Here is a 27,563-nt window from a genome sequence, read left to right on the forward strand (position 1 = left end):
AAACTTTGAGTGGATGTGTTCAAGTGTCCACTTAAGGAAATGTCAACTAAGGGAAGTTGATTTTGAAAAGTATCGTTAATGATTAAGAAGCTTACAGGGGCAGAAACAAAATTTTCTCTGGACAGCTCTCACTATATCAACTGACCAACACTTTGTTATCTATCTTAAAGAAACGATCTTAATTGGTTCATTTCTAAGAAAATATTTGCCAATTATCCAAATCTGGATATCCAGAGTTTGACAGCTGCTGTCAGAAATAATGCTTCATGGGGAAAAAAAATAGTTTAGCTACCAACTCAGTTCACCAAGGCTTTCTCTAAAGACAGTTGCTGTACTGAGTAGCAGTCCTTCACAAAATGCTACACTTGTCACACTGAAGGTTTAAAAAAGGAAGAGTCACAGGTTGAGATTTAACAAAATTCAATTTTTACTCCATAAAAAGAGAGTGATGAATTCATCAAAAAGAACATTAGGGAAGGAGGTGACCATCAGTTTACTAAAAGGGGAAATGGATCACTTAATGGCTACCAAGTTTCAAAATAGTAAATTCTCACTGACTCTGTTTCCAAGAAATTAAGACAACCTTTAAGTTTGGAAGAAGACCATGGGTGTAAGGCAGGGACATCTCTTGGTCTGTTATGTTCTTTTTTGAAATAATGGGTCTACACCGAACGATGCCTTGAAAAGGAGAGAGCAGTGACAGGCAGGTCGAGCTCAGAGGAAGCTTGGAGAGGAGCGTGCAGACTCCTCTTCATCAGCAAGAACAAGTGTCGGCTTGTATGAAGAAATGGGAAAACCAAAAACAATGAAAGAACAAATACAAATAAACGAACCACATGCCTCTAAGTTTTAATGAAGCTGTGAGGATTTTTGACAAAGAAGCCAATTCCTGATGGCTTCTGTGAATCCTGCTTAGATGTTGCCTTCACAACTGCTGTCCCGCCCCCTTGTAAGCCAATGCTGATCTATAAAAAATGCATCTTAGTGACTCCACAATACACAGTAAGGCAATTAAATTTTCATGGTTCCTTTAAGATCCACGATGGTGGATAGTGAGTTCAGGTTTAGCATCATCTAGGTCATTATGACACCCACAAAACAAGAAATGCATTAGCAATTATTTTGTTTCTAGTAAAAAAAAAAAGTTTATCTCTTTGCAGTGAATTTTGTGAGCAAAATTGTTTAGAATGCATGTATATACCCATTTTAATAATTGCAGTATGTTGAGATTAGGATCTCTATATCCTCTCTTTCCTGCATATTTTAGTTTTCCAACCTAGTTGGTAAATTTATAGACCAATAGGAACTGTTTGCATTAGTTGGTTCTCACACAAAGTCTTTAGGAAACAAACTCAGGAAATAGATTCCTAGAAAAATTTTATTATTTATCAAGTAACTAATTATTTCCTCTAGAAAAATACAAAAACCAAGGCTTTGATTTATTACTGCTTCTGTAAAATTGTAAGACAGAGCATAGTGTTTGCTTCCAAGGTTTGGTTTAGGAATCAAGGAGTTTAGAGCCTGGCAGAATTGAGCTTCTTTCTGTCTTATTCTGTGGGACAAAGGTCACAGCAATGATTTGTGTCCTTTATGCTCTATTACATAAAGGTGTCAAATCACTGTTAAATTGATCATGTTTGTTTGCTTGTTTATTTATGTGTATGGGTGTTTGGTCTATACATATGCCTGTGCACCACATGCAGCCTTGACGGGCACAGAGGCCAGAAGAGAGTGTCCAATCCCTGGCACTGAAGTTGAAGATCATTATAAACTACCATGTGGGTGTTGGGAGTTGAACTCAGGTCCTTTGGAAGAGCAACCAGAGCTCTTAACCTCTGAGCCACTTCCCCAGGTCCTGTTACACCTGTCTTAACATCTAGCTGTGGAACCTTGGAATGCATGAGCATTTTAATAACATTTTATTGTTATTATTTCTCATAATGTTCTCATTTTAATAACATTTCATGGTTTAGGACTTTATATTCTTAACTAAATACAGAGTTAGAATAAATTAGAAAAAGCAATCAAATGTTTACATTTCCCATTTGTATTTTATTTTCTGAAAATCTCCAGAGTTATTCATTTAAAATAATGTAAATATTATTTCATTCGGTCATAAAAATAATAAATATAACATAAAAAAGGAATATTTTGTGTTTTGAGACTGGCTTTATACTGGTGAAGAAATAATACACAGAAGTGTTTGTTGCTACAGTCTTGATTTGTCCTGAGAAATCAGCATTCTTAGCCAACATTTCTTTAATCAGAAGCACACATATCAAACAATTAAACCCCAAACCATATTTTGTCACTATTATAAAGTAATGTTGACCTCACTGATCCCCTGAAAGTGTCCTGGATTCTCCCAGAGGTCAGCAAACCACTCAGAACTGCTGGCCTGTGGCACTTTCCTCACTGTCCAGAGGGTGGCAGTAGGTTTGACGCCAAGACTGGTGGCCTTGGCTGTAGCAAAGCTTCCCTCCAGTTTATTTTGGAGTGATTTCCTAATCACCAAGGCAGCATTTCTTTGGCAAGCAAATTGCTTGTGTTTTCAGTGGAACAGTCTTGAGCACCTGCTCTTTCATTGGGGAAATACAATACGTTGCAAACTGTGCTAGTCTTGCACCTAATCTGACCATTTATTTTCATCCATGTGTTCATTCAGTATTCAACAAATACTTTTTTCCTTCCTTCCCTCCTTCCCTCCCTCCCTTTCTATCTTACATCCTCCCCTCCCTCTCATCCCATCTCCTCCTGCTCTTTCTCCTTTCTCTTCTCCTTCTTCCTCTCCTGCCACCCACAGCCTCCCTGAGAACAACTCATGTAGGCCAGGCTGTCTTCAAACATGAAATGGTTCTCTGACTCTGTTAGGATTACACTGGTGCTTTTTGAGTGACATATCCACAGACTAATGTGGCTAGCAATCCATGCTGTTTGCTGAGGAAGTTCAAAGGCATATAAGAAAGAGTAGGACAAGATTAAATAGAGACACCTCCTCCCTTGAGCTGTCTTCCCTTGGCTATGGTAACTTGGTTAAGCATTGGGAAGGAGATTTGCTCTTGGCCAAGGAAAATTCAGGACAGATGTCTTAATATTTGTGGACATAGAACATGTCTGTTGGCACCAGTTTGGCTCACAGAGGGGGGAAAAGTGTACACTGATTGTTAACAGAACTCGCAAGGGTGTAGTTCGACTGACGCTTGATCTTGGTCTTTGCTTTGCCATTATAGAAGCCAGATTAATGTCTAGAAATTTTTCATTTTTAAAATTTATTTATTTTTATTTTAAGTTTATGAATATTTTGTTTGCATGTATCTGTGTACTATGTGTGTGCCTTGTGCCCCAGAGTTCAGAAGAAAGCTTCAGCTCTCCTGGAACTTGAACTACAGATGTTTGTGAGTCACCACAAAGTTGCTGGGAACTGAATCCAGGTCCTCTGCAAGAGCAACAAGTGCTCTTAAACACTGAGCCATCTCTCCAGCCCCAACTTCTAGATTTTTTCTTTTAATTATGTAAGTCAGCAAATATCACTATTTGCCTCAGCTACTTTGAAATTTCCACCGATCTCAAAATAACCCTGATATTTGTCCATACCACTATGTACCAGTTTGAGGACACTCTAGAGAGGAAAAGGACTGATTCAAAGTGAATCACAACTGAAATCCTTCCTGACTGTGTTAACTTCTCCAATAGTAGATCTATCTTCTCCATGTTGTTATGGTACTCCATAAGTACACCAAATTAAGAAACTTAGTATCTTATGTTGATCAAGTCTGTTCTTATAGCTTGAAAGATTTGAGCTGCCTAAGAGCAGGAATCACCTCTCAGTCATCTTTATACCTAGCACAGTAGTTAGTACATAAGCTACCCAGTAAAGTCATTGTTAAATTTCCAGGGGGCAATAGATGTATGACAAGTCTTCCACCTCTGGAGATTTCCAGTCTATCCTCATAGTGACCCCATAAAGGAGGACCACCCCAATGGGTGCCACCACTGAGAAAACCTAGAATACTCTCCATATTTCTCTGCCTCAAGCAGGGCTCCAGAGGGGAACTGGGCCTCTCAATAAATAATGATGAAGGTTGTGGTGATGATGATGATGATGATGATGATGGTCTTCAAGCCTACTTAACTTCAGGTATGTGGCCGTGGCTCCTAGACAACCATGAGGAACACTGACTCCCACTAAGGAATGTGGAGGCTTTACTGATCTTAGTAATCTCTTGGTTGTCTCCTACTCTGTGGCTTTGTTTGCTTATTCGTTTTTGTTTTTGTTTTTGCCCTTTCCATTGCTTTTGGCATTAATTATAAGCATTCTCACAATCTGTTTGAAATATTGAGTAATTCGTGCCTTCCTGTGGGGAAACTGTCATCATGTCATTTGCTAAGGTATTATGTATATGTAGCTGAGGCCCCAAGACGCTCCCTATCTCTCCATCTCCTTCCATCACCAGTCAACCACACATGATTAGAATTGCTCGCATAAAGGCAGTTATTTCCAGAGGTCGTCATCAAAATACAAACCTTCATTGAGATTTTTTTTTTCATAAGTCACATCTTCCATCAGAAACTTAGGGGTGAGTCCTTCTGAATTCAGGAAGACGTACACTCCCCAATACTTTCTTTGACTCTCCTGCTGTGAGCACAGCTAAGAAAAGCCAACTTCAGCCTCCACCCAGAATAACTTGTACTAAAAACCAACTCCTTAGCAGGAATGTTTAATGAGCCCACACACTCCCACTGGATGATTTGCTCTAATGGGAGTAAAGCAAGGAAATATGAGACTCTGTCAGGAAGACTTCTCTCAACCCGTGACAGGAGTGGAGGATTCACTGTGGTGTAATTCCTCTTCAGGGGTCAAAGGTGAGTTTCCAGCCATTCCAGAGAGATATCCATTTAATGGATTACAATGAAAAGTATTTTCCACTGAACAACACCAAGAATTTTGTGCTCTTCCCTCATGTTGCAAAGCATGAGGTTAACGGTGCGCATGCACTCAAACTGTAAGGAGTTGGGATGGCATCTTACTTTAAAATAATTCATGGGAAATGGTTTTGTTTTGCATTGCATTATATTTGAAATACTTTTATAAATTTGAGATTATTTCCTTTCAGTTTAAAATACATAACTTAATTCCATTCGTTGCATTACAAAGCCTTGCTACTGACAAGTATTTTTCTCATTTTCTTTTTTAAAGTTGAATCAAATTAAATTATAATACAAAATGCTTAATAAGCAGAAATCAATAGATGATGTGGGAAGTAAGAGATCCACACAAGTAACTTACAGTTTTATTGAAAGAGACTACTATGACAAATTTAAAGCACCGACTGACCATCTCCCTCCGAAAGATATGCATAAGCAGATGATCTCCAGGAAAACCAGTGCTAGTTGGATAGTTTTACCCCACTGTGGTGAGATGTACATCACAGCACAGATGCCACGCTGCAGGGAAAACACGAGTTACCAACTGTGTAACACTTGGATGTCATTAGCATCTCCACCTTCACACATTCCAAACTTTGATAGAACAGACTCCTCTCTGACTAGAATGCTTCCCTGCATGTGTTTCCAAACTAAAGAAATACCTTCCCACCTAACACTGATACATTTAAAATCATTAGAACCTCTGGTCATAAAAAGTGGATTAATAAATACTATTTCTGAAAAAACTTTCAAGAGATATTCTATTTTAATTGTTAAATTAATTTGACTGCATTGATCTCAGAGAGAATGACGGTTACCAAAATTATCAAATAAATCCTTACCTATCCAACTCATTAAATATTTATGGTATATGGATCTTCCTCAAGGCCTTAAGTTGGACACTGAGAAGGCAAAACAATGGCTGAAGTGTCCATTCTAATATTCAGGCTCTTGTCTTATGTGACAGTAGATTTCATCATACAATTTTCTCAAAATGAAGTTAACCAAGAAAAATACAAAGAAGATTTTTAATAGTTTGCTTTACATTTAGAAGATGAGAGAGATCTGAAACAAATCATTGAAATTAAGAAACCCAAGGACACTTTCTCAGAAAATAGCAAAAGTGTAACAAATATTCAAGTCAAGCACGGTTATTGAGTTAATGATAGGGTCACTCCATAATGGAAAAGCAAAAGGAACAGGGCACCCATCTTCCTCCATCAAATGCAAACAAAAACCTCTCCAGACAGCAGAGGTTAAAATTAGTACCAAATGGCATCTTAATAAATCATGTAAGAGACTTAGTACAATTGAGTAATGAGATTTGCCAGGAAAATGTATTGGATGCTTATGCATTTATGTGAGACTCGGTTCATTTTTTTCACTAGTGTCAGAAAAAAACAACACATGTAGGATAGCCCCCTGCTCTGCTAAAACACAGGGCAAATGTAGGAACCTGTTCACCAGCTCAGGGCAGTTCTGCTGCAGTGGTATTGTGTAACCTGACAGTCTGAACTGCATTAATGCCACGAGCCGGCCAACACTGCTACACAATATGCCAGTGATCACCCTGGTGGTCATTAACATTATTAGGTGAATATATGACATGAAATGCCTTAAATAGCTGTTTATATCCTGAAGAATTCCTCACTGAAACTCTAGGTTACTTTGGTCAGAGAAGTAGACACAGTATTCTGTCTTAAACCCTGTGTGTCTCATGTAGTACACTTTATCACAGTACTCACAATGAGAGTTCGAGAAAAAAAGTACACTAAAGGAAATACATATTCTTGATTAATAAGAAAAATACAAAAACTATAAGAACTTCTTGTTTAGGAATTACACCATTTTCAAAGTGAATTTAAAGTTTCTAGCAAACACTATTTAAAATGTGGTAAGATCAGCCAAAGGTCACAACAATCTTTTAGTACGGTGTGAGGTTTGTAAGGCTGACCATATATGGTCATGAAGGGTGAGGCAGGTGTACTTTGTGGTACTAATATACACCCAACCATGTTTACCAATTGGACACGTGTTGGTGCAAATAGAGGAGTGATGAGCTGAGTTAGTTAGTCCAGATCTCTGGTTTTCTCTGTGGTGCCAAAGCTGCTGGGAAAGTGGGATTCATAAACCTGAAATTCTAGAAAAGCTGCGAGTAGGACTGTCTGAGTTCGGTTTCGTTTGCCGCCTTCCTGCTCCTGGTTGGACTGACCGGCTGGTGGCTGTTAATAGAAAGATGCTCTCACTCTGCGGCCCTTCAAGGGCTGTGGTGGGCGATGATTGCTTAACAGAAAAGCTGCCGTCTCGCCCTCGGCTGTACACAAGAGGCTACGGAATCTGGCCAGCTGTTGAAAATCAGAACAGAATTAATTTCACCACAGAAAGCCAGACTGATCTTATGAGCTGTGTAAAAAAGATAACAAGAGTTATAATCTTTCCTCTGCCAGAATCTAAAAGTATTGCAATTTGAAATTTCTAAGTTACAGGTCACAGATCATAAAGACTTGTTCTGCTAGGTTCTCTTTGATATGTAAACAACGTGGCTCCAAAATTAAGAATATAAACATCCTTCACTTGAGGATCAAAGTTGTAAAAGTAGAATGTGCTCTAAATAGTGCACACCAATATTCACAGAACAGTTTTCCATATGTCCCCTCTCTACTCTACAACACACATCTGACATATTTTATTACAAAAATGTGCTCAAACATTTGATGTTTGAAATCTGGTTTTTCCACATGATACATGCTATAAGCATTTTTGCATATCAATACACATAACTTTACACACTACTTATAATTTCTCCAGAGCTCTATACATACATTGTTTGTTATAAATGTAATTTATGAAATTCCAATAATCTGTGGAAGCTTAATATTGTTTACTAAGATTTAGCAAAAGTCTACAGTGATAAAAATAAAGACTGGATAAGTTACCTGGGTACTCCTAACCTCATGCTTTACAGAAGGAAATTGCTTATTAGAACTAGGTTTGCCCTTTGTTTGGATTTTTGCTGTGTTTTGATAAAGACAAATTAGTAAACTGTTAGACTGAGAGCCTCTAGTCTCTGTGCAGTTTAGCCCCTTGACCTCAGAACCACATCAGTTAGGCTTTCATCCTCTTCATTTCTTGTGCAGTATCAACTAGGAGGGAGGCAGATGTAGATGTAACGGTCTTATTAAATAAGAAACACGGAGCCAAATGCAGAGTTAAAAGCCCAAAAGGTCAGAGCAGTAGCTAAGAGCTGAGACTTAAAACTGCCTTCTTACCCTTCACCACCGTCCTTCCCCTGAGAAAGAGGCCTACTTTCTGTGTGTCTGTCTTTTTATTGACTTTCTGTTCTGCCTTCTTACTGGTTGTAAACCCAACCACATGACCTCCTCATCACTGCCTGTCTATACAGACCTCCAGGTCTCTATGGTTGGTATTGAGATTAAAGGCATGTGTCTCCATGCTGGCTATATCTTTGAACACACAGAGATCTGCCTGTCATGTGATCGGGATTAAAGGTGTGTGCCACCACCTCCCGGCTTCTGCTATGGCTTGCTATTAGCTCTGACCCCCAGGCAACTTTATTTATTAACATACAAATAAAATCACATTTCAACACAAATAAAATATCACCATAGGCAGAGGAGAAAGAGACTCTCACCATCAACACAGTAGTTTATGACCATGGTCTATGGATGCAGAATCATCCATTTATAAGCAGATCTGTGTCTTCACAAATCATATTTCGTCATGTCTTTTTAAGGAGCCCAGACATGGGAATGAGGAGACAAATGATCACAACTTATAAACAGTTGTTTGTATTAGAGTAGATCGTTCTAGTTGAAACAGATAAGACTTATGAGAAAGAATCACTGATGAAATTCAGTGACAGAGGCTAATCTAACCCTGGTCACAACTCCAGTCAAGATGATGGTGTTGGAAATGCAGTTCAATCTATGAGCCTTCCAGGACAACACACCTCCATAGTGACATTACTGATTGCTCAGAAGACCTGTTTTGGGTTTACACACACACACACACACACACACACACACACACTATCGAGTTCCTCTGGAAGCTCACGATGGATCCCTATCTCTGCATCCCTTTCACCTCACCAGTGTAGAACTGCATCTTGCTGTAGAACTTTCTTCTGTCGGCTTGCTCATTTGCTAAGAGTCCTAAGCCCATCTCAGTACTCTCTCCATCACCTGGCCCGGCTACATAGGACCTGGCAAGTCCTGTGAGGCTGGTTTCTTTTGGCTGCATAGCCTACCTGGCTGGCTCAGATATCTTATCCCCTCACGTAGGCACATGCCCATTCAGGCGGAAACCTTCCCCTCTTTCACCACGGCTGACTCAGCACCCACCCATTCTTGGCAGATACATCCCAAGATCCCAAGGTAGCCTGGAGGCTGGGGTAGGTGTGACCGGTTTGCTGGTTTCCTGGGCTCCACTGCTAAGATCTTATTTTCTTAAGTAGCAACCTCAGCAAGATTTTTTTTTTTTTTTTTGCAAACTCCTCTATGTAATTTTATGTCACAGTTGTGCTCAGTCAGATCTTTAAGAACTCTCTGCTGCCTGCCAAAGTTGAGTAATAATGAAAATAAGCTCCTTCCTGGAACATAGAGATCCAGACACTGTGCTATGTGCTTTACACTACATTATTTTATTTAATAAGTTATTTGGGGGCAAACAATGTACTGTTACCCCATCATAGTAATGGCAATCTCAAGAGGCAGCTGGGATGTTTCAATAAATAAGTTATCTGGCAACTAAATCATGACCTACCACAGAAGTAATTGCATTAAATTTTCTTTTAAAAAAAGCAGTTTACTTTAATCTGCTTTCACTTAGCTTTTATTACGGAAACATTAATAAAGTAGCAAGAACGCTTCAACCATCAATGTATGTCAGTTCTCAATCCACACTCCTACCCAGTCTCTCTTTGCTCAATTCAGATGACTTTGAGGCAAATTCTGGACATTGGGTCAAAAACCTAGCATTTGGTAAACATTTCAGAAAGTATCTCTATAAGAAGTGGCACTTTAAACACTTTAATAGGCACACAGTGTGAACTTTTCAGCATCACTTCTGAGCCTTAGACTACCACCATCCCTCTAACTTTTCTGAATCTTTCGAGATCTACACCTGCAGGTACTAAACAAAGCCACTTTTGTAAAGGTGGCCTCAGAACACCGAACTGACAAGACTTGGCTGATTCCAAAAAATTCAGACCTGCAGATCTTACCCTGGACCTCTGAACAAGAATTTCTAATAAGGTCTGAGGGTGCACATTTCATCAGTTTCTCCAAGGGGATTGCTTGACACACTCACCATTGATATCTACAGTACAAAGCTGCCTCCATAGGTTCACTCACTCCTCCTTCCAGAAATGCCCTTCTTGCCTCTGTCCCCCGCACAACCATTTGATACATTTAAGCTTTTAAGCATCCCAATACCTATTACTCACGATATGTCTCTTGATGTCTACACCGAGAAAGCCTCTGATCCACCATCCTGTCTCCCTTAGGGTGGTAGTCACAGCCCACTGTGTAATAGTTCTGCACATTTATTTTATCCTGTTAGGTTACGAACTGTCAAGGATGAGAACCTCTTTTTATACATTATTTTATTCCCTGAACCATAACTTGCAAAAAAAAAACAAACCTAGCATTTGGTAAACAATATTCCATAACTTCGTATTTTAATTTCAAAGACACAGAATTTTACATATGATCACAAAATACAAAATTTTCCTATTAAAAATGGAATGGTTTGGGTTTGTTCCTAGGCAGATTTTTCTAAGATCCTGAAGGCAGACACTCAGACACAGCATGGACAACAGCACTAGGAAGAGGCTGACAGTGGAGGACCACAGGTGGAGAAGGCACGCTTGCTTGGAGAAGGGAAGATGAGAGTGCTCCAAGAGATGCTTCTCCAGCTGCAGCTAAATACGGACTGTAAGGTGCACACAGATACAGTGGGGCACTTTTCGTGCAGGAAAATGACCAAAGAGAGGAACCTCAAACTCTGCCCTTATCTCTGACTGACCTACTAATCACAGCTATGTGGGGCAGATTCCAAGCCAATGCACTGCAGTAGGACCAAGGCTGTGGCACAGGAAGCAATATGAACTTCTGTCCCACCTCAAATAATTACTTGCTAAACGTAAAGAAAAAAAAAAAAAAACACTCACCAGAGAAAAGTAACAGAACACAGGGTTTCCACAACTTCACATGTCATACAGTGAAGTAAAAAGGTTGCATGACAACTGAGTCAGGAGAATATAGCACATTCCCAATGGAAGAATAACTAAACATTGTAACTTAAAAGGATGTTGAAGTAGCATTTGTAACTACTCCAGGATATAGGAAGTTAAACAGAGCACTTTTTTTTTTTTGTACATGAGAAATCTGGAAAGGAAAGGAGACTCTCAAATAATTAAAAGAGAACCAAAGAGAAATTTTAGATCTAAACTTATGGCTTCAAAACTAAAATTATCCCAATATAGAATTTTCCAGAAAGGCTGACATGATAGGAAATGAATGTGAATACAGACCAATAGAAAACATTTAGGAGGGATAACATCTAAGCAACAATACTTAGGTGTGACGTCTGACCTCCATATATACTCACTCTCAACACTCATACACAAACATACATACTTGTAAGAACACATGCACCACACCACACACACACACACACACACACACACACACACACACACACACAGAAAATGGCAAGCGATTTACACAGATATTTCACAAAAGCGGATACATGCACAGGTAGTGTATCTATGAAAAAAATGCTCAGCGTCCCTAGTTGTCTAATACAGGCAAACTAAAATCACATACAGCTGTCAGATAAGTTAGGAAAACTGACAGTATCAATGCTGGCAGGGAGATGGAGCTACAAGAAATCTCATAAAACCCTGGTGGGAAGAAGGCAAAGAGGTACTGTCACTTCAGAAAACAATGTGTTGGCATATTATAAAATTAAGCACTTGCGACTTAGTAATTACAGTCATGGGCACTGGATCAAGACATATGAAAATGTGTCTATCCAAGTGTGAATGTCAATTACTCCATATTCAAATGTGAAACAAAGTGTTCATAACAACCCCAATCTTAATGTCCAAATTGCTGAATAGAATTTTTAATGTGGTATATCTATGTTACAATTGACTTTATGCCAGTAATAAAAATGAGTGAAATGAATACAGCCTAAAATTATTATGCTAAAAGCCAAACACAAAAATTTTCTACCTGCCAGGCCCTGTGGCACAGGCCTGTAACTGTAGCTATTTTGGAAGGTGAGGTAGGGTGTTCATAAGCTCAAGGCCTGGATAAGCTATAGAGTGAGTCCAAGGTCAGCCTTGGCAACTCAGTGACTTTATCTCAAAATAAAAAGTATACATACAAATAGTATTTACAGACTGATCAGGTTATATTTAGGAGCATATATGTAAATACATTATATATATATATATGCTCCTAAATATAATATATATATAATGTATTTACATATGCATGCAATACCAATGCAAAAAGAAGTCATGAATTTGAAAGAGAGCAAGGAGGTATATATGAAAGGGCCTGAAAGGAAGAAAGGGAAGGGAGAAGTGTAATTATATTATAATCTCAAAAAATTAAAGAAAGAAAAAAAGAGGTGGGGGGGTGAGAATGTAGGTCAGTGGTAGAATTCTGGCCTAATATTTGTAAGGCTTTGGGGTCTCCTCTGTCATAGCATTTAAAAAAATCAAAACAAAAGTTTTTACTGTTTGATTCAGTTAAACAAAAATTCTAGAAAATGACAAACTCTAGTGGTAGCATAACAGTTATTGCTGGGACTATGATAAGAAGATCTTTGGCCAAAAGATCTTCCCTGCCTTCATTGTGGTGGCTGTAGTATAATCACCCAAATCAGTAAGCAGACATTTAAATTTGTGACTTTTATAATATGCAAATAATGTCTTAATAACTTTTTTTTTAGAATAGGATCAAAGCCAAGTATTTTTCACACTGAGTTTTAGCAATTGAGTACCCTAATCAGTTAGGCTACTCCAAAGGGACCTGGAAGAAAAAGCCAGCTTCCAAAGAAATGAGAGATTTTTTTATTTAAAGTACCAAAAGCAGTCTATTACTGCATACAGTTAAACCAAGAAGTTAAAACTCAATAAAGTGACTCTAAGCAAGAAAAATTATTCTAAATTAAAAATAATAAAATGTAAGAGCTTTAAGAAACTTAAACTTAAATTAAATTAAATTTTTGTTTACGTCAAATAATACTTTCACAAGAAATTGTGATAGAAAACCTTAGGGGGCAGGAATATGGCGACAAATTAGGGTGTATACTTCAAAGCTGGTAGCATGAAATGGTGGAGTTGAAAAATGAATACAGACAATATTTCTCTGTGATCTTCAAAAGAAAGAGATTCCGACATTGAGATTAAAAACTATTTGGGGGCTGGGACTACAGCTCAGAAGGTAAAGGCACTTGATACACAAGTACAATGCTGTAAGATCAAGTCCTAGAACTCACAAACAGGGAGAAGGAGAGAACCAACTCCACAGAGTTGACCTTTTACATCCACATGCACACGGCAGCATACATACACCTACATCCACACACACAAACATCACACACACAGAGACCCCCTGCTCCCTGCCCCCCACACACACTCACTCACTCACGATCTCTCTCATATACAGGATAATAAAAATAAATAAAAATTTTTAGAGAATTAAATGTTTTAAAATTATTTTTGCTGAGAAAGTCTTTAAATCAATGATATAAGACATTTTGTCTATATATAAAAACACTGAGCAACTGAACAATTCTTCCATGTTTTTGCATTTTTATAAGCTTTATATTTTAGGAAAAATTCAGATTTGCAGAACTACTACAGAGAGACTACAAATATTTCCCACATACCCCAGACTCAGCTTCCCTATTAATTATGTCTTACATTCTATGGTACACTCTCTGTAACTGTTGGTCCAACAGCAGCCTGGCATCATTAATTAGTCTCTACTGTACTCAGACTGCCTTTGGTTTTTGCCTAATAATGACTTTTATTTACTTTCTTCTGTTTTTTCAGCACTGGGGATTGAACCCAAGGTCTTGCAGGACACTAGACAAGTGCTCTCTACCACAGAGCCAAATCCTTAGGCACTCCTTTGACATTTCTTGTTAGTTTCTCAATCTCCTTTTGCTTTTGAAAACACTGACATTTTGGAAGGAGTCCTAATTAAGTATTTCATGTTATGGCCCCTAGCAGCGCTTTGTCTTAGAATTTTCTTTCCTTGTGATTAAGTTGAAACTGTATTTTTAAAATATCTTTTTCTTCATTCCTTTATTCTTAATAGTAATTTGAACGGTCATTAAATGTCTCCCTCAGTCTGGTTAAGATTGAAATATCTAATAGTGTCCCAGCTGCAGTCAATTTAAGTTAATGTTTCAAAGGAAATTGCCAATCCACGGGAGTTCTAAAATTAAGCTATTCTTTCACATACTCTCATACATGAAAAGTCACATTAACAATTTTAGTTCAATGAGCCTCAAATATAACACAGCAGTGAATCCACATTAGAGACAATTATAATATCTAACTTTGTAGGGAGTTGCTTTTAGTAAGGTTCATTTTATTCTCACTAAAGAATTAAATTATATATTTTATAATGTTCTTGTCAAAATCTCTCATGGATTGGAGAAAAAATAATAACACAAAATTATTTTCCAAGTGTCTTTAAAGAATAAAGATGTCTTGAACTATGTAGGAAAACATTATCCACTTGCCATTAGCAATTTTGAAGTTATAATACTTAAGTTTTTGAAGTTTAGTAAACGAGTAAAAGTAAGCAATTTAGCAAGTGAAAGAAAGAAAATTAAGCCCATTTATAAAGCCACTGAATCAGAAACAGGTCATTTTTTTTCTCATTAAATGATGGACAAAATTCATAGGGCTCCTGGATTTTTAATCCAGTCTATTTACTCATTCACATAATGTATATGAGTGCTTTGTCTGCATCTATGTCTTTGCATCACTCGCATGCCTGACCCCATGAAGGCCAGAGGAGGGTACTGGATTCCCTGGGACTGGAGTTACAGACCCCTGTGAGCTGCCATGTGGGTGCTGCAGCCAGTACTCCTAATTGCTTAGCCATCTCTCCAGTCCCAGGAATCTTGGGTTTTCTCCAAACTTTCATAAAGTATTTTAATAACTATGCACTAAGTTGTTATTTGTCTCTAACCCTAAATACAAAGACAATAAGGAGAAACACTCACTACAATCCTAGTGTTCACCCCAAGGGAAAACATGTCCTGAGATGACCTTGGAAAGCTAAATCAGACTTAACATGATGGAGGTGAGGTGGAGAATACATAATCAGGCGGATACACAGGCCTACAGCAGGAAGGCATATTAACTCACTGCAGAAAATAAATAAATAAATAAAATAACTAGACCTGTTGCTGTGAAGATTGCAGTACCTAATTTTAAAAAGCTCAACATATGTGAGACAAAAATCTACTAAGAAACGTAATATTCAGGAACATATTTCTAAGGACTTAGGACATCCTGAGACTTTAGACCTTGTGGCCTACTCTGAGGGCTGAATAAGCATTTCACAAAAAAAAACGAGGGCGGGAGTGCAGCATGAGTAAGGCCCTTTATTTGATCCCCTATCACTTTGAAAGATAAATAAAAACTTACAAAGAAAAATGCCTGAGTAAATGCTTTACCCAGGAAGGCACAGATGGGAGCAGCCTCTTAGCTATGTTCCCTCAGGCAGCCCCACAAAAGTTCTGTCAACAAAAGCCAAGATTCAACTGTCATTATTGCAGTAGAAACACTAGACAGAAGAGCTACCCCCTTGAAGGGGTAAGTATACAGCATTTCCTCTTCTGGAAGATGTCAGGTATTTGCGTTTCTCAGGGTGCCATGCCTGACACTGATCTCAATATTCACTTCTGAATCTGTGGGAGCAGCAATCTAGGGACTGGGGAGAGAGGAAAGGGTTGCCTTTCTTGAGGCACCTCTCTACTAACTGTCCTCTCTCTATGGGACTGTTTCTATGTCAACTGAAACAAACAAACAAACAGAGAAACAAACAAAAACAAAAATAACAATGATGCTTCACCCTCAAAGAGGCTTAAAGGCAGTGTTTCTCAACCTTCCTAAGGCTTTGACCCTTTAATACAGCTCCTCATGATGTGGTGACCCCCAACCATAAAATTATTTTTGTTGTTACTTCATAACTGTAATTCTGTTCCTATTCATAAATTGTAATGTAAATATCTGATATGCAGAATATCTGATATGTGACCTCTGTGGGGGTCACAACCCACAGGTTAAGAACTGATTAAAGTTTAAGAACATAGCATTACTGAGCAGTGATTAAAATATGGACTTATACAAAAGGTCAATTAAGAACATTACCAAAACCATGTACTTCAAATGGTGACACATGCCTGTAATCCCAGCACCTGGGAGCTGAAGCCAAAAGGTCTTGATTTCAAGGCTAAGCTAGGCTACATAGAAAGATGTGGTGGAGAGAGAGAGAGAGAGAGAGAGAGAGAGAGAGAGAGAGAGAGAGAGAGAGAGAGAGAGACAGACAGAGAGACAGAGAGAAGGGAGGGAGGAGGAATACAAATTTTATCTAATCATTCACCTAATAATGAAAGAAAACGTCAGACTCCAAAATACAGCAGAAATAAAAACAGCATTAAAAAATGATTTAGGGGTTTCCTCTGAAAACATCACAATCAGCTTGGAAGAAGAATTATCATACCTGTTGAGAGCTGATATTTATAGGCTGTTTTAAAACAATCCATGTGACACTTTCAAGGAGAGGTGGAACTGTCAGAGAACCAGGATACGTCCAATAGTCCCAGGAGGGTGGAAGCAGAGACAATGGGTCAAAGTTTGTGAATCGGGTTTGTTTCCCCTGGAAAAGTAAAGATAATTGATACAGATTACAAATCACACACACACACACACACACACACACACACACACACACACAAACACACACACATTCAAATTCTGTGTAATTACATACTGTAATCCATTAATATTTTAGTAAAATAAATTTCTGCCTCAATCCAAAAAAGATCAGATAAAGTAGCAAATTCCATGGATTTATTTAAGAAGGATACGAGAGTCAGGCACATACCTATATCCTAGCAGTCAGGAGGCAGAGGCAGGAGGATCATGAATTCTTCAAGTTCAGCCTGGGCTCTAAGAGAAATAACAGGCTATGCTGGGCGGTGGTGGCACACACCTTTAATCCCAGCACTCGGGAGGCAGAGCCAGGCGGATCTCTATGAGTTCGAGGCCAGCCTGGTCTACAAAGCGAGATCCAGGAAAGGCGCAAAGCTACACAGAGAAACTCTGTCTCGAAAAACCAAAAAAAAAGAAAAAAAAGAAAAAAAAAAGAAATAACAGGATAGTATGAAATATGTAGAGAGGTTCAGGGTCAAGAAAAAATTTATTTTACATAAGTAGTCTTTTAAATAAGGTATAATTTTGTGTATAAAAATTAGAGTATTAAGAACTTAAATCTGCATAGATTTATTGGTGATTATTTTAGATAATGTCACGCTCTTTACAAGTTTAAAAAGGTAAGAGACAGTAAGCTTTTTCTGCAGTTTTGGTCTGGTAACTTGAAACTTGCTTCAAAGAAAGCAGGATATGCTATGTCTAATGTGTACGATTTCAAAAGATAGTGAAAGAATTCAGGAGAGGAGGAAGCTGTTAGTCATTAACAAATAGTAATTAATTTTACCTTTTCCTTAATGAAATCCAAAATGTCAGTGATCTTTTGCAGTTGGGGATTGTGTTCCCCAATCTAAAAATGTAAAATTTCAAAACAGAAATAGTTATAACAGCAAATCAGCACAAGCATTCCATTTCAGTCCTTAAGTTTTAATTATTTTCTAAAAGCCAGAGTCAGCTCAAGCCTATAGTAACTGTTCTAGAACAAAAGTTCTCTTCCACCTGGCAAGTTGATTGTGCCAGAAAAATCTGAACAAGATATTACAGGGATCCTAGACTGAACCTACAGTCTGGTTCCAAAGCAGAGAGTACTAGCTTCACATGTTTCAGATGGTTTACAAAAGATTTGCTTTTATTTTTATTTTATTTAATTTATTTATTCTTGAGTGTGTGTGTATGGGTATCAGCCATGTATATGTGGATGCCCAAGGAGTCTAGAAAAGGGTGTCAGACTCTCTGGAGCTCGAGTTATAGGCCCTGGTGAGCAATCTGACTAGGGTCTGAACTCTGGTCCCCTGGAAGAGTAGCAAGCACTCTTAACTGCTGAGCCACAGGTTAACTTGAGAGAAACCTTGCTTGGGAAAGTGGCTGATGGTTAAGCCAGCTATGACATTTGGATCCAGATCGGGCTGCAACCAATCTTAAATAAAATCTTAGATCTCCTACTTGCAGCCTAAAGTTACTTGAAGTCCCAGATCAAGGGGCTCTACCCTGAAGAGCATATGCATCCTAAATGGCTGATACCCATACACATACATCCTAAGTGTATAAAATGTATTCCTTTCACTAATGAGAGTGTTTTCAATTTACCTAAAGATTTAAAACCCTATAAGGTTCGAGTGCCTTCTCTAGCCATACCTGGATCCTGTTGCTACCACCCAGAGTTCATGGAAAAGCACTGGCTGCCTCCCACATCACTCCCAATATCTGCCCCTCAACCCCACCCCAAGCTCCACAAGTTACAACATCACGTAGATAATGAGGCATGGAAAAAGAGTACGCCCTAAGGAAAGTGTCCCCAGGTGTAATGGCAGAACTTGCCTGTTCATATGCAAATACCAGAAAAGAAGAAGCTTGGGATTATTTTTTAACAAAACAATTGATCAGTATGTTTGAGATGATTTGCCAATGTCTTCAAACAAAGGCCTCAAGAAGCATGAGCTTAAATTTTCTGCTATTCTAGGTCTCTAAATATTGAAATCAGAAAACCAGAAGAGCCCAGATTTCTTCTTAGATTTTAGCTGTGACTTCTGCTGCTATTCTTGCAGATGTATCAATTGCTACTTCCATATGAATCTTCAACTGGCAGTGTGAAATATAATTAGATACCATTTCCAAGCTATTATGGAACTTTTTGCTGTTCACTTAAAAAGGAAAATACTAAATTTAGAACTAGTTTGCTATTTAAAACTAATTGAATGGTTGACTATTTAAAATTAAACAGTGGATTCTCACCTGCAGAAATACTCCCAGGACAGCCAGCCCATCCGACTCATGAGCTGCCTCTACAAAGCTGGGGTATTTGTCTGAATTCCAGTGGACAACATGGAGCTGAAAAGAAAGCACACAACATAGTTCAAACATTTGCATAAGAACGACAAAAAAAAATGTAAATGCAAATGAAACGTTGATATAACTGACTGGTGTTGGGTCCTCAAGTGCATAAGGATTCTGTGGTAATTTGAATGTAATTGGCCGCCATGAGCCCATAGGTAGTGGCACTATTAGAAGGTGTTAGAGTAGGTATGGCCTTGTTGGAGAAAAGTGTCACTGTCGGGATAGGCTTTGAGGTCTCCTATGCTCAAGCTACAACCAGTGAGACAGTTCACTTCCTGTTGCTTAGAGATCAAGATGTAGAACTCTCTGCTCCGTCTCCAGCACCATGTCCACCTGCACACCACCATGTCCCACCATGATGATAATGGACTAAACCTCTGAAACTGTAAGCTAACCCAATGAAATGTTTTCTTTTATAAGAGTTGCCATAGTTTCTTCATCATGGTGCCTCTAGACAGCAACAGAAAACCTAACTAAGACAGAGTCCTTCATGTAGATCTTGACTTTATCCTCCTAATCTATTCATATAAAATGAGACCAGAAGGATTGCAGGCTCCTAGCTATCTCTGGTGAACTATTTGAAAGCTCATTTACTATGTCCTAAACATTCTGCCCAGTTTCTCCAGTCCTTCCATACTCCAATATTGTTCTTATGTAACCTAGGGCCTCTGACCCTAACTGAAGTTACTGCAAATGAGCAGGCATGGGTCAGATACCAGTTGCCCACGAGGTTCACTGAGGTGTCTGGGCTCTACAGGTACGAGAAGTCAACTTCCTATAAAGTGACTGCTAACAATAACAAGGTTGCTTCTGAAACTGACCTGTCATATATTTGTCATTGCAGTCTCACATTTTTGTGGCTGGGAAATGCAAATTCTCCTTATGATAAACTATTTTAGATCTAGTCATATTTTTATTATTAAATTATTTGTAGGGGCTAGAGATAAGGCTCAGTGGTTAAGAGCACTGGCTGCTATCCCAGAGAACCCAGATTCAATTCCCAGCACCCATATGGCAGCTCACAACTGTCTGTAACTCCAGTTCCAGGAGATCTGACACCCTCACACCAATGCACATAAAATAAAATTAAATAAATTATTTTAAAAAAGTATTTGTACTGTTAAATGATAGTCACATACATTTGTGGGGTACCATGTAGTGTTCTGATGTAGGGGTACAATATTCCCATGATCATACTGAGCTGACTGACATAGGTAATTTACATTTACTACCTTATATAAATATATTCAGATCCTTTGCCAAGAGCAAGTTGTGATGGGAAAAAAGAGACTTTGGGTCAAAGAATCAGAGGTGTTTGAAGATGAAGAGAGAGGCAGCTAGTGCTAGGAGAAAGAGAGAGAGAGTTTTGAGAACTTAAGACTCTTGAAAAGGCTCTGCTTACTTTACAACTTAATTCTTATGCAAGCAGACATTTGCAAAAACCTACACGTTAGAGCACGTGAGTATCCTGAACACAGAGGAATATGAGAAACTGCAGAACAACCAAGCTGATTACCACTTCAGTTCTGCTTGAGAGAAGGACAGAGAAAAGCCAAAGGGCAATATGCCATACCCAGAAGATTTAGTTCCTATCATAAATGCTGAAGGCCAGGCCATGTTGTTCAGACAAGGGCCTGATGATACCAGGGACCACCTCACATAAGAATCCTTAGGGATCTGCTTGTCAATTCAGGAAAGGAACACTCATTCAGCCTTCATGCTCACATCACCCTCTCAGCGAACTGTCACAGAGAGAATTTGGCATATTCAAACACATACTTTCCTCCCCATCCTTCAAATTAAACTTCATATCTTATAGGCAACTAATATGAAGAGTTTCTGATTAGATAAGAATTATCACACATACTCAGCTATAAAACTGTAACATAGTACAACAATCATGTGTAATCAAGGGGAACAAAGGGATGGCCAGACAGAAACATACAAAGGTGGATTCTGCACCACACTCCTAGTTGGTGTGAGATGGTAGGGGGAGGAAAGAGCCCTGACAACACTGGGTGATGAAACTAGGCTCACATGGCTCAGGAGAGATAAAGAACGTTCCACTGTGGGGATGGGCTGATGAGGGTGCTAAAGTTGTTTTAAATGGCTCTGTGCCAATGACAACAACTCCTTAAATAGCTTGCTTAGTGAGAAATGGCATCAAAGGGTCAGGACGCAACCAGTTAGAAAATGATTGTGTAAATACAAGGGAAGAAATCTTCTATGTAGACATCTTTCTGCTGGCTAAACAACAACTGTTTGAAATACAAGAAACCAAAACAAGAAAACCTGTTTGTAAAAAAGTCTTCTTCTCCCCCATATAACCTTACCACACATTCGTGGAGGACCTGGTGTCACTTTTATATATTGGCTTTTTTTTTTTTTTTGCATTAAAAGTAAACAAATTAGCAACTTCATACTTCCTGACTAACAGGGACATCAATTAGAGATGAATGACAGGTAATTAACCCCGCACAATAACCAGATTATGATTCTTCCCACAGGGTGTAGTAGCACACACCTTTAATTCCAGCATTTGAGTGCCAGCAGAGGCAGGTAGATTTCTGCAAGTCTGAGGCCACCCTAGTCTATACAGTTAGTCCCAGGTCAGACAGAGCTACTTGTGAGACTCTGTTTAAGAACAAAAAAAAAAAAAAAAAAAAAAAAATTCTTACTTATTGGTAAAATCATTTCTAAATATAGCATTGCTTAGCTTTAGTGCTTTTAAGTTGAATGTTTGTAAGATGCAAAATACGCTGCCAAGTACAACGAAAAAATCTACCATGAATGTGGAAATCTGATTTATGCTTCTCCTACATTAATGTGAGCTTTCATCTGTCCTGAGAGCATCAATCTATAGAGAGAAAAGATTCATTCAGGCTCACAGTTTCAATGGTCTCAGTACACGATCAGGTAGCCCCTGGCTTTTTGGTCTGTGGCAAAGTAGCATGTCTCACCTGGAGTGCCTGACAGAGTAAACCTGGTCACCTCATCACCAGGAAGCCAAAAGAGTCAAGGGAAAGGGCAAAGTCCCACTATCCCCTCAAAGGCACACTAGTAATGACCCAAGGACTTCCTCAGAAGCCAATCCTCTCAGAGGTTCAGCAACCTTCCAATAACACTACCCTGGGGAGGAAACCTTTTGATAAGTGGCTTGTGGGGGGATAATTCAGATCAAACATATAACCATGATGGATAAACCATAACCAAATATAGTTTCCAGCACAGACTATTAACCTATTCTTTATATCTCCATGTGTATCAGTTACTTTTCTGCTGCTGTGACAAAACACCATGACCAAGGCTACTTAGAGAACAAGAGCTTATTTGGGCCTGGGGCTCCAGACAGAGTCCATGAAGGTGGGGAAGTGTGGCAAGCAGGCACCGGGCATGGTGGCTGAATCAGCAAGCTGAGAGCTCACTTCTTGAACCACAAGCACAAAGCAGAGTAAACACTGGATATGGCAAGAGGCTTTGAAACATATTTCCTCAGAAACATATTTCCCCCAACAAGGTGGCACCTCTTAGACCTCCCCAAATATCGTCACCAATAGGGGACCAAGTGCTCAAATACAGGAGCCTTCGGGGACCATTCCCATTCAAACCACCACTGCATGTCTTGGCACAAAATTTTTTATGATAAGATTTCTTTAACCTCTCTATAACGCCACAAATCATAGTTGAAATATTACATTTTCATGTGTTGCAATTTAAAATGTCTTTGCTTTCTTTTTTGTTTCAAATTCATAATGGGACATAGCTTAATTACAGCTATGTTCTTAAACAAAGATGCTTCGAAAAGCTAATTAACACATCGGAGCCATCTCTAGAGCTGACTGAGCACAAAGCGATTTTTCTGAACTTTGGGCTAAACGTGGCCCTCTCCCAGACACTAGCATTTCCAGGGCTGATGTCCTCTTTAAAGTCCAGTATCGACAGCCTGCTGAAGCTCAGCATCCTTGCTATAGGCAAGTCCCACTGGCATGGCCTTCCCAGCATATCATGGACCACTCCAGGGTCTTCACTGCTCACCTCAACTCTTCCATAGTCTTCCGCTTTGTCTCCCTCCTCCAACACTTGACCCACAATAGCCTGTTCTCCACTTGGCAGTCAGATATGTTTTAGAAAATAGAAAGCAGAACAGGTCAGTGCTCTGCAGGACAGGGTCCTCTCTTTTTTCTCTCTCACCAATTCCAGTCCTATAAAGCCAAGCCTTTCTCTTCCTGAGCTGACCTCATTCCTACAGCACAGCACTTCCCTTTGCTATTGCCTTTCCCTGGAAAGCACTAAGTCAAGATTTTTCTCACAGTGCTTTCTCCTTGTCCTTCTGTCTTAACTTACACACCATCTCAAAGAATCATCTCCTAACCCCACAGCCACTCTTCAGATCACGCGCTACCCTTGTTGCCAGAGAGTTGACCACCGATCACTTCACTCCTGCCCCCTGAGGACAGAGCAAGTATTGCAACACAAAACACTGGCAAAATGGACATGATAGATGGCAGCCTTAAAGGCCAGGTACACATATAAACAAATAAGGTAACTGGAAAAGAAGTTTCATTTGTTGGATTTTCTCAACAGAGTCGTCCTGGGTGTCTAACCACATCTCAGAAACATGAAAAGCTGAAGGGAATCTATACCACCTGGTAACTGCTCAGTTTTGTCTAGATAAATCACAGGCCATGCTCGTTTCACTCAAATTGTCTTTGTTGAGTCATGCAAGACTTGGCTTTCAGCTCTCGGTAAAGTTCAGTGCTATTTAATGGTATTAAAATGAGGTATATCACACTCTGTATTTTAAGCAGAGGATTAGAATAGTCAGAGTATTCCTGATGAATGTAGTTATAACAAAAAGGACTATCTTACCAGAGAAAAGGGAACAAGATAATGAATCATTAATTTTGTGCTTGAAAGGAATGGTATCAGCTCAGGATCCCCAGACAAAGTTTTCAGCAAAAAGGAAATTTATTTACCCTAGAGGGACAGAGGGCAGGGAATAAGAGATAAAGACAGGAGACATAGGATGAGGTAAAAGAGGAAAGGAACAAGGGAGGGGGTGGAGGGGTATCCTTAGTCTCAGAGGGACAAAGGGCAGGGAATAAGAGACAAAGACAGGAGATATAGAATGAGGGAGTAGGGGGTGGGAACAAGGGAGAGGGGAGAGGGGTATTTGTCCTGGAGGGATGAAAGACTGCCTCTGGATAGAGAGGAGACAGACGTGGCTCATAGGAAAATGATGTTTTTCATATGAGTAACGGTAAAAGGGGAAACCCTATGTTAGCATGAGGTGTTTAATTTTAATTGGGCACATTAATTAGGTGAGCCAAAGGGGGCTTTTGATTGCTGGACTTCAATACTTTGATAGCTGGACCTTGGTAGTCAGCCTCAGAAGGAGGAAGTAGCCAAATAAGGGACTAGATCTTGGTGGCTAGCTTCAGGAATGTAACCTAATGGTTTTCAGTAAGGCAAAGGAATCAGGGAGAAGAGCAGGAACTGCCAGAGCCAAGCTTGCCATGCTAGAGCTGGCCAGTCCCTTCAATGCTGTTTATGGATGTTCTGAATAGTGAGCAGAGGCTGCATTAGATTCCTGCAGATGCAATCTGAAGCTTATGTCCTTACAGTTTAGTCTCAAACATCATTGTTTTCATATATGGAATGTGAGCTTTATTTAGGTCTGATTATTTGTGTCTGGATCAAATAAACACAGAGCTGAACATAATACAAATGTTTCTCTTCTCTCGGGCCTTTCAGGAAATCGAACAGATGAAGTTTAATGTCACAAGACTTGAGTTTTAAATAAATGAATCATAATGATTCCTTGCTGGAAAAGTAACTTACTCTTTCTTAGTTAGTCTCTGATTTATACTCCCTCCCACCAACAAATACATTTCTTGTTATTTTTGGTGTTATTGTTGTTGGGTTTTGTTTTGTCAGACAGAGTCTTGTCTTATATCCTAGGCTGCTGGCCTGGAAGTCTTGAGTCTTCTGTCTTGGCCTCCCCAGTGCTGGAATTACAGGCATGTGGTACCATGCTAAACTCAGTTTACTCATTTCCAAACACATAACCAACACTAAGCTCTCAGAGTTGGTTCAAGGCTATGAAAGGCCACATTTGAAGCTCTCCTGTTAGATAATGATGCTGTCTCAGACACTGAGGTCTAAGCAGCTGAAGATGTACTGGGGCAATGGAAGGCTTCCCCTGAGGAGTAAGTTATACAGGCAGCTTACCTCTGCAGCATATCTCACTCCATCTACCACATGCTCAGAGCCGTGGTCATCTGCTGACCCCCAGTGCAGGTGGAACTGCCGCAACCTGTAGCTTCCAGAAAGAGGACCTCCACGAAGAACTAAACACCAACACATTTTAAATGGTTAGCAAGAAAAATCACAGTTACGCATCCCATCAAAACCCATAACTTCTCCCTGAATCACTAAACACATGCCTGTCCTTACACATGAACTGTTTGCAGATACAGATACAATTTTACAGATAGGAAGAGTGAGAACAAAAGACTGGAAACAGAGTCCACCACGTAGATTTTTACAGAATACTTGGCAAGTCGCAGCACACCCACAGGCCGCAAAGAGAAAAGATTTGAATTCTCAAAGTGAAAATCCTCTCTGTTTAACTGAGAGCAAGCCAGATTCTCTGAATAAGAATATGAAATGCAAAATGGGTTCATTGTGAGCTTGGGAGAGCCAAACAGCTTGCATGATTAGATACAGGCTCTGCAGGATGTCTAGATGGCCAGGGTCTTGACTTTCTACATCTGCATAGTCTTGGACAAAACCGACCTTCTAAGCTGCCAATTACGCATCTAACCACTGGAGAGAGTGATACAGTCTCCCTAAGACCATTGTGAAAATAGAAGAAACAGGGTAAGCAAGACACCTTCCAACGCCTAGCACACAACAGTACTGCAGACTTGCTACCCACTGCTTCCACGGTGTAGCTATTGCTATAACCGTAAGGACTGGCGCACCTTCTGTGCTTGGAGTCTGGATTTGTGAAGAAACAGAAAATACAGGATGAAATTAAATTACTTCTTAAAGCTCCAAGATGTCTTTGTCACTTTGATAGAGTATATTTCAGTGTTTTCCTTATATTCAGCAAATATTATCTCTAAGATGATGATAATAAAATTATATCAGAAGTATATAGAAACACACTTTAATACAAAGCAGTCTTAAACTAGGCGTAGGGCATACGCTTGTAATCCTGGTACCCTGGGCTATCCCGTGAGTTTGAAGCTAGCCTGTGCAACAAACTAAAGGAAAAGAAAAGGGAGGAAGGAAAGGAGAGAGGAAAGAAATGGAGGGGAAGGAAGGAGAACAGAAGAGAATTCTAAATTATTTCTGCCTAATTCTGTTGTATGCTTCAGACATAGGGACAGAAAGTTAACATTGTGTGCTGAATACACCATACACATCACTGAACTCCACCAACATACAACAAAATTGTGTTAGACTGTGGAAACAAACACATAACAACAGATATTTAAATTACTCTTCAGAGAGTGTATGAGTGATGTGTGTGCACACATCACACACCACATAGGCACGGGCACACACACACACACACACACACACACACACACACACACACACACAGTCTTAAATTCCAAAACTTATCCACCTTATATAAAAAAGCATGTTGATGTAGATATCTTTGTAATACATAAGGGTGGGGTGGGAGGGATGACTGAGCAGTTAAGAGTGCTTGCTGCTCTTCCAGAGGACCCAAGTTCAAGTCTCACTCCCCATGTCAGGTAGCTTCAGGGGATCCAATGTCCTTTTCTGGCCTCCACTAGCACCCACATGTATGTGGCACACACACACACACACACACACACACACAAATTAAAAATGATAATACCAAAAGATGGCTATTTCAAAGCACTCTGAACAATAAAAAAAGAAGTGACCACCATTTCGATCAGTCTGTGAGCTTGCTCTTGCTTTACTCTGTGAAACACAATTACTTTTATTGCTGCTTCTTGTCCTGCGCTGCACTGGTGAAAGCAGAGACTGGATCCTGCTATCACCACCACCTAGCTTAGTGACTGTCAGAGGAGATGCGCAAATATCTGATGAATAAATGGATAAGATATTTGATTTGTTGTTAAATCGATTCACCGCGGTCCCCCTGAGTGACGCCAGTCATATTTCATTACACAGCCTGCACGGACTGGGGCTGGAACGACACCTGAAGGAGGCTAGTCAAGGGCTCTATTGTGCTTTTCCTCCTGGCTGTTGCATAACAAAATCTGAGCTGGCCAAAGAGTCATTCCCTTGCAGATAGAAA

General features: G+C 39.4%; 1 protein-coding gene across 1 annotated transcript in view; it reads right to left on the reverse strand.

Moving 5' to 3' along the window:
• Nucleotides 1-4,958: 4,958 nt before the first annotated feature.
• Ca13 (carbonic anhydrase 13) overlaps nucleotides 4,959-27,563 on the reverse strand; it is a 29,214-nt gene continuing 6,609 nt past the window's right edge. The window contains exons 3-7 of the mRNA XM_059255663.1: nucleotides 25,487-25,605; nucleotides 19,154-19,249; nucleotides 17,709-17,771; nucleotides 16,713-16,868; nucleotides 4,959-7,271 (exon numbers count right to left, since the gene is read on the reverse strand). Of these exons, the coding sequence (XP_059111646.1) occupies nucleotides 7,152-7,271; nucleotides 16,713-16,868; nucleotides 17,709-17,771; nucleotides 19,154-19,249; nucleotides 25,487-25,605 (554 nt within the window). The 3' untranslated portion in view covers nucleotides 4,959-7,151. The remainder of the gene's footprint in view (nucleotides 7,272-16,712; nucleotides 16,869-17,708; nucleotides 17,772-19,153; nucleotides 19,250-25,486; nucleotides 25,606-27,563) is intronic.

This window comes from Peromyscus eremicus, chromosome 2 (assembly GCF_949786415.1).
Source record: "Peromyscus eremicus chromosome 2, PerEre_H2_v1, whole genome shotgun sequence".
Lineage (NCBI taxonomy): Eukaryota > Metazoa > Chordata > Mammalia > Rodentia > Cricetidae > Peromyscus > Peromyscus eremicus.